This window comes from Aricia agestis, chromosome 9 (genome assembly GCF_905147365.1).
Source record: "Aricia agestis chromosome 9, ilAriAges1.1, whole genome shotgun sequence".
Lineage (NCBI taxonomy): Eukaryota > Metazoa > Arthropoda > Insecta > Lepidoptera > Lycaenidae > Aricia > Aricia agestis.
The window spans coordinates 3,063,018-3,075,648 of NC_056414.1; the positions used below are offsets into that span (position 1 = coordinate 3,063,018).

The 12,631-nt window shown below is 36.8% G+C and overlaps 1 protein-coding gene across 2 annotated transcripts in view; it reads left to right on the forward strand.

Moving 5' to 3' along the window:
- LOC121730224 (protein scarlet-like) overlaps nt 1-12,631 on the forward strand; it is a 41,542-nt gene that overhangs the window by 7,916 nt on the left and 20,995 nt on the right. The window contains exons 2-3 of one of the 2 annotated variants that reach the window (XM_042119180.1): nt 9,113-9,122; nt 10,412-10,631. In XM_042119180.1, the coding sequence (XP_041975114.1) occupies nt 10,430-10,631 (202 nt within the window). In that variant the 5' untranslated portion in view covers nt 9,113-9,122; nt 10,412-10,429. The remainder of the gene's footprint in view (nt 1-9,112; nt 9,123-10,411; nt 10,632-12,631) is intronic. The other variant, XM_042119179.1, reaches the window with a different exon arrangement.

Consider the following 12,631-nt stretch of genomic DNA (forward strand, 5'->3'; position numbering starts at 1 on the left):
GAACCTCAATTACTATAATTTAAATCTCAATTACAAGGTCTTCTCGATTACGCTGATCGTCCTTGAACCTCAATTACTATAATTTAAATCTCAATTACAAGGTCTTCTCGATTACGCTGATCGTCCTTCGACCTCAATCACTATACTCTGAAAACTTATTCTTAAAAATGTTAAATCAAAAATATTACTAGAAATAATTAACTCAATTATCATCAATGCTGTTATTTTCATCAGTACTATTAAAATCATCAACATCATTATGTACATCAAGGGCAGCAATATTAACCCAAGGTAACATGCGACTTGCGGATACGACTGTTTTACGTTTGTTTTTGCTATCAGTTAAGCCTGGAATTGCTGTTATCTCATACCGATCATTTCCTAGCACAGATACCACTCGAAATGGCCCTATATAAGGAGGCACCAGCTTTTTGCTTTGACCGTCGTTCTTAAAAGAGGTTTTTGTTATTTTTACCAAGTCACCCTCATTGTAAATTCGTGCTGGGCGCTTATGTTTATCATAATACTGTTTTTGTTTGATCTGTTCACTATCTATTCTATCCTTAACTTCATGCCTTATATCGGTAACGGTAGTATTATCTCGAGTTTCAGATCGCACTTCATTAAGAATAGGTTCTATCTCACTGTTCATACGGGTTCCAAACATTTCTGCAGGAGTTCTACCAGTAGTTTTTTGAATACTATTATTAAGACCCCATTGAATTCTACCCACCTTCTCATCCCAACATTTTTCATCGCAATTTAAGTTTTGAGCTGTAAGAGCGTTAAGAACAGTCCTATTGTAGCGCTCTACCTGGCCATTCGATTGAGGGCTTGCCACAGCATTTAACACGTGTTTGATTTTCCTATCTGTACAAAACTCTTTGAATAATCGCGAAGTAAAACAGGTTCCCCTGTCACTTATTATGCGGTCAGGAGTTCTAAAAACATTAAAAATTTCATCCAAAATTGCAATAGCTGTTTTAGACTTGGTATTTCTCACTGGCTTAATAAAAGAAAATTTAGTAAAGGCGTCTATGATTAATAATATATAAGAGTTTTGTTTTTTCGACTTCACAAAGGGGCCGAGATGGTCAATATGCAAGGTATGAAATGGATCTTCAATTTTAGTGATAGGGTGTAGTAATCCTTCAGAATTTGTAGATTGTTTTTTAGCATAAGCACATTGGAGACAGGCAGCCACATATTTTTTAATAAATTTTGTCATTTTGGGAAACCAATATGTCCCCTTTATTCGTTCCATTGTTTTATCTACTCCAAAATGACCAATATCATCATGGTTTAGCTTGCATATTTGCCATCTCGCTCCCTTTGGTACAGCCCATCTTAAATTATTCTTATCACCATCTATTATTTTGTAAATCCTATTATCTTTAATAATGTAATTATCACTTATGTGTTTCACTTGTTCTGCATCTATTTTAGAAGTTAATATATCCCTAACTCTTTGTAGCTCTGAATCACCGAGCTGTAAAGTTAATAGCCAATCCTCGTTATTTATTAACATGACAGTAGGGTATTGTTCTAGTTCATCCGGAATTACTAAATCCGTTGGGTTACGTGACAGGGCATCAACATGTGACATACGAGTACCAGGTCGATATTCTACAGTGCATTGATATTCCTGTAATAACAACCACCAACGCGCTATTCTTGGAATAAGATCTCGTTTAGAGAAAGTAGTTCGTAGAGCACTACAGTCGGTAATTATTTTGAATTCCTTACCAATTAAATAAACCCTAAACTTTCTAAGACAACAGATTAAAGCCAGGGTCTCTAACTCGTAAGAGTGAAAATTCTTTTCCTCAGGAGAGGTTTGGCGACTGTAAAAAGCTACTGGTTTAAATGTGTCATTTTCTTTAAGCCGTTGCATTAATATACCACCTATACCAATTTTGCTAGCATCAGTATGAAGTTGAGTTTCAGCTGATGGGTCATAAATAGCTAAAATGGGTCTAGTAATAAGTCTACGCTTGAGTTCGTTAAAGCAATTGTTTTGTTCATCAGTCCAGACAAAAGTGGCATCCTTTTTTAATAATTGACTCAAGGGATAAGATAACTGTGCGAAATTTTGAATAAACTTGCGGAAGTAACTAACCAATCCGAGAAACTGACGTATACCGTGTTGATTTGCAGGCTGAGGAAAATTTTGAACACTTTCTATTTTTTTATTACCGGGCCGCACTCCTTCAGAGCTAATTTCATACCCTAAATAATCGATTCGGTCACATAAAAATTCGCATTTTTCTAAATTAAGAGTCAATTTTGCGTTTTCTAGTAAATAAAGAACGTGTTTTAATTTATCCAAACAATCCTCAACATTGATGCCATAAATTAGAACGTCATCTATGTAGGCAGTAGCTTTAGTAAATCTAGAAGAGCCTAACACCTTATTCATCATTCGTTGGAAAACTGCTGGTGCATTGGCAAGGCCAAAAGGCATGCGGTTGAATTCATATTGCCCATCAGGTGTGACGAATGATGTAAGGTATTTAGAATTTTCTGATATTGGTATTTGGTAATATCCTGAAGCCAAATCAAGAGTAATAAAACAAGAATGTCCGGATAATCGCGCAATTTCATCTTCAATTATAGGCATCGGGTAACGTTCTTTAACGGTTATTGAATTAAGCATTCTATAATCTACACAAAGTCTTTGCTTCCCGTTTTTCTTTTTAACCAAAACAGGCTAAGGCTTGCGTATTCTGACGTTGAGTCTCTAATAATACCGGCCTCTAACATTTCGTCAATCATTTCCCTAACCTTTTCACGTTCTGCATGGGACAGTCTATATGGTCTATACACTACTGGTGTTTTACTATTTAATTCTATATTCATTTCAGTTGCATTTGTGCATCCTAAATCCTGAAGAGACTTTGCAAAACAATGTTTGTACTCGTTTAAAATCTGCAAGAGTTTAAGTTTGTCCGACTCACATATAGAATCTCCTATGTGAAGATCGTGGATGTCTATATTTGTAATATTGTTGGCACAAAATTTGGAAGAAGAAGTAGAAGTAATACAGTTAATCATTTCAACTGGAAAAGCTCGAGCGATAATTGTATTCTGAACAATTTGACATGATGACGATTCTGGTGTAATAACAATGTGCAATTTATTATTGACACAACGGTACAAGCCACCATTAACAATATACTGCTGAACTGGTTTACCTATTATTTTATTATCCAGCAAAATATAACCATCGTAATCACCCTGAACCACAGCCTTAACAGATGAAATTCCAAAAAGTGTAACGGTTTTATTTGCAACTACTTTTATGAGTCTCGCTTCCGAGTCAAAAATATCCGGGAAAGGCATCTCATTTTTAGAACTAAGGAATTCCAGCTTATTACTACACTTTCTTACTAAAATGTGGGGCTGCTCTGTAAACGACTGACCTATTAATAATGGTGTGTCTAAAAGTTCATCTGAAACTACCTTACTGTCAACCTTAGCAGAAACGCCATCTACCACAAGATCTACCTTCACACTACCAAGGGCTAACACAATCTCATTTCCAAATCCTTTCATAGGGTAGGAAATGCAATCGTGTTTTAAGCCTAAACGAGTTAATAACGATTGTTTAATAACCGTAACTTCACTGCCAAAATCTATAAAAGCATTGACTTGTAAATTATTAATTTTTACATTCTTATAAAACTTTGCATTGGGAGAAGAAGATGAAATGCACATAGTTTTAGGAGTGGTATTGTTTTCTTTATTATTTGTAAGTTTGAGAACACACTTTTCAGAAGTATGACCTATTCTTGAACATCGCGAACACTTAATTAACGGTTTAGTGCAGCGAATGTAACTATGGCCCTGTTCTTTGCAATTAAAACAAGTAAGAGTTTGAACTTGATTGGTACCCGTACGTGTAAATGATTTTTCATTCCCTACTCTAGGCTTCATAATTGACCGGTCTAAGGGAACTGAGTTATCCTTATTACTCATCAAAAACTGTAGCAACTGATCGGGATGAGAACAACGCAATGCCAAAGCACTAGATTTCATAGTTCTATCACTTATTCCGTGAATAATACAGTCAACCGCACGTTTCCCTGTTATGTCACATTGATTTACAAGTGCTAATTTTTCATAAAAATAATTTTGGATTGATTCGTTAAACCTACTCTTACGTCTAAGCATTTCTTCCAAGGATTGGCCATAGTTATATTCATGTGGGAATGCGCTAGTTAATTTGACTTGCCATTCGTCCCAAGTAAATAATATAGTACTAAGGCTTTCGTACCAACGCTTGGCCAATCCTTGTAATTTTTGCATAGCGAAATGGATAGTAGTCTTTTCATCCCAGCCATAGACAGCAGCGCATTCGTTGACCTTTTTTAGCCATATATCTATTCTTTGATTGTTAGATGACGGATCAAATTCTGGTAAAATATTTTTGTAATCATTGCTTCTATTGTTATTAGCTGGTGTCTGTGGCTGCGAGGTAATCGATTGAATTAGCTTCAAAACATCGTCTGTGGACATACGAGAGCTCACTGACCTTCTGTTCAACTCGTTTACGTCTCGTTCCCGGCGCTCTTGACCGCTGCGATGCGTGGATTCGTGGTCGACGCGCTCCCGGCTGCTGGAGCGCGAGTGCTCGTGGTTGTCATACTCGCGGCGTGTTCTGCTTCTGCAGCGAGAGGACTCGCGGCGCGGCCTGTTGCTGCGTCGTGATGACTCGCGGCTGTCACGCTCACGGCGTGGTCTGCTGCTGCGTCGCGAGGACTCGCGGCTGTCACGCTCACGGCGTGGCCTGCTGCTGCGTCGCGAGGACTCGCGGCTGTCACGCTCACGGCGTGGCCTGCTGCTGCGTCGCGAGGACTCGCGGCTGTCACGCTCACGGCGTGGCCTGCTGCTGCGTCGCACGAATCTGCCGCACTCTCGGCGCGGTGTTTGCAGTCTGCGTGGCCGTTTCTTGTCCTGACTACAGCTGCGACTTCTGTGTCTGTCGAGTCGGGACCTCCTCCCTTGTCGTGGCACACGCTGATGACCACGACGTCGGGGATGGTCGCTATCAACACTTGAAGTTGATTGGCTTCTCCTGTGGTCTTCATCGTGTCGTCTCTTTCGCGATTCGTGTTCCATTGCGTCTCAAACACACAAAAAGTGTAATGCTTTATTATATGATATCACTAAAAGAAAAATACGGTTGAAGTTTTCAAATTTTGTAGGCGTGTACATCCCACTTCTGATATGTAATAAAACTCTAGATCACAGTAATTATAATATTATATTTTCGTAACATAACTATTAATTATTATTAAATTATCACCAATTTACAGTATTAGGAGTAATTAACAATATTAACAATAGGTCTAATAAAACGTGAGCACGTTAAATCAAAAGAGTATAATAATTAATTAATGACTTACCAATAGAACCTGCCGAGATCAACGTTGATACCAGAATAGCCCAAATAGGGCTGAAACCTATTTTATACCCAGGTATTCCCGCCAACCCCCGCCAACTGCTATCAACGTCGAACTCTGAGGAAGTCAAATGCAACTTCCTTTAATACATTGTTTTATTTTAACAACACTAGAAAAATCCTAACATACTCTCAATAAATATTAAATAAATATGTATTTTTAATAAAATAACTTCCTAATTTTTACATACCCTTGATTACAATTTATAGAAATTGCAATACAAATTCCAATATTACTTCCTTCCAAATTAACAGTTTTACAAAAATCCAAAAACAACCTTAATAAATAAAGCATAATTATTCATCATTTTGTAATGACATTTCTTGATTTTAGCAGTCTTATTTTAATTTGTTATTGTTTACTTAACATTACATCCTTTTAGTTAATTCAAGTTAAAGAATATTGTTTTTAATTTTCAAATTAAAGCATACATTTCTAAAATAAAATTGACCTAACAATAGCCTATAGCCTTCCTCGATAAATGGGCTATCTATAAACACTGAAAGTATCATCAAAATCCGTTGCGTAGTTGTAAAGATTAAAGGGAACAAAGGGAATGAGGGAAAAAGCGACTTTGTTTTATAATAAGTATAGATTAGCACTGAGTTATAAGTACTACGTACGTAGTACTTATAACTCAGTGAATATTAGTATGAATTTTACCCTGGCCTGAAACTTAACCATATTTATTTAGTTTAGTAGATACAGTTACATAATTATTAGTAAACTGATACTGGCGTGGAAAGCCGTCCTGTCCTAACCACAGCGTTTCTACGAAATAGTTAAATCCCCATTATACCGGTAATGATAATATTCATAATTAAGTTAATAGTTGAACGTTGTAACATTCAACATGCGGTGCAGTATATTTTAGAACAAGTCCATTTATTCAAATACTGGTTAAGTTTCTAGTTTTCTATACAACTGTCAATGCTAGTAAATTGTATAATCTAATATATAAAATTCTCGTGTCATAATGTTAGATAGCGTACTCCTCCGAAACGGCTTTACTGATTTTAACCAAATTTTATATGCATATTCAGCGTATCTTAGAATCGGCTACTGGGTACTTTTTATATTGATAAGTGCATTTGTTGAATAAATAATAGTAAATTATTACAACTCGAGACTGACGGCGACCATTGTTTGTGCGACGGGATAGCGATGGACGTTGCCATGGTGACATACTTATTTAGTCACTTCAATAAAATAATATGGTTCGTTTGCCGGGACAACTAGTACCTATCATGACGCCTGCAACTCCGTTGCTCCAAAATTCGTTTATATGGAGATACTTTGAGCCCCCGAAAAGGACATAGGATACCTTTTATCCTGGAAAAATGTATGGTTCCCACGCGCATAAACGAATTTTGGCGCAGCGGAGTTGCGGGCGACATTTCAATGAAACCTACGTGTGAGGTGTTCCATGGCGCGTAAAAGAACACCTGTGACGTCATAAGTCATGCGCAGACTAATCCACTTACCACATTACAGTAAGGCGGTCTTCAACGACTATTTCCTACTAGAAAATTTTACGTTTTAAGCTAAATGCATAGCATTGAGCTCGACGACCGAATCAAGCATAACGAAAATAAACGTAGTGCCAACCCTTCACTCGGCGGCGTTGCTCCTTGTAGAGAGTTCACTGTGAAAGTAGCAGCGCTGAAACACCAAAATTTTTTTTCACTTTTGTATGGGGAAATCCGTGACGCTCGGGCCCTTGCCCAATTTAAAAAAAGAGTAGCTAAAGGTGTTATTCTATATATCTGAGCACTTGCTGAAGTATCTATTGAATTCCTGAAAAAATCTACTGGAATCCGTTCATTAGAAAATTAAATAAATTGCGTGAAAGAGTACCTAACAATCTTCCATCCTAGAAAACTTTAATGCTAACAGGATCATTATTATAATAAGTAATAACTATCTTATATCTTATATAATATATATATAATATATAAAACTCAAAGGTGACTGACTGACTGATTGACATAGTGATCTATCAACGCACAGCCCAAACCACTGGACGGATCGGGCTGAAATTTGGCATGCAGGTAGATGTTATGACGTAGGCATCCGCTAAGAAAGGATTTTGATAAATTCCAACCCCAAGGGGTTCAAATAGGGGATGAAAGTTTGCATATAATAATACTTCTTAACGCGAGCGAAACCGCGGGCAAAAGCTCGTTCGTAATAAATTCATAGTGGTCAGTAGGGGGCTCGTATTCAAACAGTCAAGGAAAAGACACGAATATTTTGTACCGGTTCTGGTTAGTTGAGTCTAGAATATGTTTCATTGTTCATAAATTACGGAATACTGGTCGCCCGAGTGGTTAGCTGTGACGTGTGTAAAGAATTTTGGAAGAGATTTTCAAGTATAATAATATTACTTTAGGGCACAGATTAATAAAAAAGTTTGTTTAGGGGGGGTAATTTTGTACGTGTTCAAATTACAAAGTTCAGCGGGGCTAAAATTTCACATTTAGTAATTCCTCTCAATCAATTCAGCAAATCTGTATCTTACTTACTACTTTCCTTATCTTACATGTTGTGCAAAACTGATTCAGCAAATGAATTGTCAAAACTGTCAAACTGACAAATGTCAAATTAGTACAAATTACTAGACATGAATTGCAAGCACTTGCACTTTGCGATTAAAAAAAAGAATCATATATTATGATTCACAATATGATTCTCCAAAGCGACACTGTGTGAACTGCAGCGCTGACTTAATTTCGAATCTCGAAATCTGTTTCTACGAGCAAAATGCTCCAACGTCATGAATTTCACCATACGAAAAAGCGCTGGAAATGTTACATAGTGCTATATACAGAGTGTAACAAAAATAAGTGAAATAGGGTGTGTACGTGTTTCTTGTAGAGACTTGACTGTGAAAGTGCAGCGCTGAAATACCAAATTTTTTTTTCACTTTTTTATGGAGAAACTCGTGACGCTCGGGCCCTGCCCATACAAAAGTGAAAAATTTTTTCGTCTTTGAGCGCTGCTACATTCACAGCGAACTCTACAAACCCTAAAGTATTATCACTTATTTTTGTTACACACTGTACAGCACGTTGTATTTTCTAAATTTCCATGATAATATCGGACGTCTATCAGACATGTGTCTCTTACATATTCAGGTTACTCCTTGTAGACGATTGGAAAAATATCTTTAAGAAGATGCTTCCTGTACCAAATCTGGACTTCAATTGACGTTTAATAATATCCTATACGGTGAACTGTTGATGCTTGTGTTGACTTTGATTTTATTTTCTAGATAAAATTCAGAAAGAAAGGAGTTTTTTTTACCGACTTCCAAAAAGGAGGAGGTAATACGAACGTATTACCTCCTCTGAATGTATCTTTTTTTTTTTGTTTGTGATCCGATTTTCAAAATTCTGTTTGTGTTGTATAGGGTTTAACTCGAATTTGGTACCATGTTCATAAAAGTGGTGATCTGATGATGGGATCTTGGAGGAATCGAGGGGACTCCTTGAAATTTGTATGGAAACATATAGTGATTTTAATTTTTTCTGAAGCATTCAAGGTAAATGCTACCAAAAAGTAAGTAATTATAATAGTAATTTAGCACCAGGTTATACCCTGGATCCGAAGGTACCCAACAGAACTTTTGAATCCTTATACATACAATTTATTTGATCATCATCATCATAATTATGCCATGGGTCATCACATTATGACCCAATTATTGATGCTTTTCGTGATATTTTGCATCGAAGCAGATGTTTTTGATGATTATTTCGCTGTTTGTGGACTGATTTTCAAAATTCTTGTGTTGTTGTATAATTTTGATTTTGTATAATAATTACGAAAGTGGTGAGCTGATGATGGGATCTATGAGCAATCGAGGGAAATCCTTGAAATTTATCAAAAGTCTCATAGTGGTTAAAATATTGTTTCTAGTAACTTAAACATATGTTACGAATAAGAGAAAGTTCATACGAAGGTGTCTCTTGGTCCCAAGTCACTGAACAGAACTCCTGAACCTTTAAAGATAAGTTTTTAAATTACTGCAAGCATTTACCACAATTTCGCTTACAGTAACATAATGTGAATAGTTAACATTCGTAGTGGTTATTTACGCATAAAGCCTTATCTTGTAGATAACTAAAAAGAGTGAAATTATTATTTTTAACAAAAAATTAAAACCGACTTCCAAGGTAAAAACAATAATAATATGAACTAAAAAGTATTAAATAACTATTACTCTATAATAGTGCCTATTTCAGAATTCGTCTAAATCTCAATTATTTCTGTACATACTACAGTCTTCATTATTTGAAGTCGGTACCAGCTAATTTTATCGTGAGTTCAGTCAAAGTCAGAATATCTGAAGCTTTTGGGACTGGTACCGACTTCAAAGTAATGAAGACTGTAGTATGTACAGAAATAGTTGAGATTTAGACGAATTCTGAAAAAGGCACTATTATAGAGTAAGAGTTATTTAATACTTTTTAGTTCATATTATTATTGTTTTTACCTTGGAAGTTGGTTTTAATTTTTTGTTAAAAATAATAATTAACGATAATATTATAAAGATTTGAAAATCTACAGTTTAAAATTGAGTTTTGTCTCACTCCTGGCCGCATCATTGTGATTAGCGACGCACACTTGAAAGTTGAGAATCCCTGGTGACTGGTCACCATAAAACACCTATACTTAGACATAGATTACACGATCTGTCTGGCATCAGTTCATCAGTCCGATCCAGACTGACGGGAGAGTGATCGTGTGACCGTTTGACTGTACTTTCCGGTCATCATTCTGGCGTCCGCGTCAGTCTCAGACTGATGGGCTGAACTGATACCAAACTGACCGTGTAACCGTACTCTTACGTATTAGCCACATTGCATTCGATAATAATAATTTCTTCTCTTGACCTTGGGAACCATAAAATACCTGTTCAGTGTTCAATCATTCTTGTTCCAGAGCCAGATGCCGTCATAATGGACCAGAACCTCAAGGTACCCACGCGCAACGTCCTCACCGGGGCCATCGTGAACTGGGATGACGACGAGATGAGCGTCGGTGACAGCCCCGAAAACCTCACCCTGGCCTGGAAGGACCTGTCGGTCTACCGGAAAAGGAAGACGCAGAAGAGCATATGGAGTTCAGCGGTGTACGAGGAGGTGAAGGTGCTGCATGGAGGTAAATTTTTGTTTTATTTATGTGGCGAGAAGTTTAATTTATGTGCCGCCAATTATATCTATGAGGAAATTTCCTCAATAGTACCATCGAAGAAATGGATTCATATTTGGTCGAATTATGTCAATTCAACGGTTGTAATCTGTCGGCTGGGTTTGACATAACGCTACCAAATTACGTAGGTCCACCGTCTGTCTATGAATCAACTACTCTGATTACCTTCTATGGGAACTGTTGATCATGATTGCCTAAACGACAATAATTTAATTGTTCCACATCCTGTCTCATTCTTCATTCACAAAATTTTCCATTCATAAAACTTAATATATACCTTGTGAATTTTCCTGTATCTAGAAATTGTTTGGTATTCATCGCTCCCATGACATTTTCGCTTCCGTTTACATAATATCAAAACTATAACTATGTTACATTGTATGATAATATTATGATTCATTATAATATATTGCTCAGACAGCTTAATTACCATTATATACTGGAATTTTATTGGTAGGCGTGTATATTTTATGATTAGCTGTCCAGTGTTTACTACATTTGATGGTCACATACATGATGGTCTGTCTATGTAGTATGTTTTGGTTGGGGAAAAAGTTTCTTCGCATTTTATATCAAAATTCAAAAGGTTTTTTTTATAGTTTTTTTACAATTATACATTTTGTTCGATAACTTTTTGCCATCTAGTTGGTAGGGACATGCTCCCATTGCTATAAAAATGTTGGAGCTTCTGATGAATAAACTGCGACAAGTGGTTTTGGCAGTCCTCTTGTGATGTCAACCTGACACTGCCTAAGGAATTGCGCAGTGACCGAAACAGGTGGAAATCTGAAGATGCAAGGTCAGGACTATACGGCGGATGCATTAACACCTCCCAGCCAAACTCCCGTAATTTTTGCTGAGTGGCTAAAGATGTGTGAGGTCTAGCGTTATCATGGTGAAAAACCACATCCCTTCTGTTTATTAATTCCGGCCGCTTTCTCTCAACTTCTTGCTTTAATCTCATCAGTTGTTCGCAGTACAATTCAGAATCGATGGTCCTGCCTGGCAGTAATAGCTCATAATGAATAATGCCCTTCCAATCCCACCACACACGCAGTGAAGCCTGACCGACCTTTGACCACGACCTTTTTCGCACGTTCTTATCGTACGTGATCCACTTTTCATCACCAGTTATCAGCTTCTTCAAAAATGGTTCGGTTTCATTACAACGTAATAAAGAACCACAAGCAAGTACACGGTTCATTAGGTTTCTTTCAGTGAGCTCATGAGGCACTCCAATATCGAGCTTTTTTGTGTAGGATCAGCTTCTTTCAAATGCGCACAAACTGTTTTGTGGTCAATCCCCAGTTCTTCAGCTACATCGTAACTACTAATATGCCGATCTTGCCCCCACTTTTTCAAAAATGGCATCAGTTTTGTCCGTAACAGGGCGACCAAAGCGACGTGCATCTTTGATATCAAAATTTACGGATTTAAAACGCTTATACCAAATTTGCGTTACTCTCACATATTACAGGTCCATAGTACTGTGTGTACTATGGAAGGTCCATAAACATCACAAATTTTTTTCGCGGCTTGTGTTGCATTTTTACCTTTTTTGTAATAAAATTCTATTTATCGAATTTCTTCATTAGAATCACTCATTTTAACAATAATAAAAACAAGTGAAAATCTCACATTTACTTAATTTGAATTATCTTCTGTAAAATTAAAACTTTTTAATGATATGTACCAAAATCAGCCAGATACAATTATTGGTAGGTATAGCCCAAGAGATTTTCTGACAAAGTTCATTAATGCGAAAAGACTTTTTTCCCAACCTATTAATTTTCCACATCACTGATAGCGGGCTTACATTATTTTAATCCAGTAATCCAATTCAGCGCTTGATTGCAACTGGAAAAGTGTAAGCGGGCACTGGATTCACGGGAATGCAAGTACATTGCATATGGCTGGATGAGAAAAATGTAAACACGCTATTACGACTT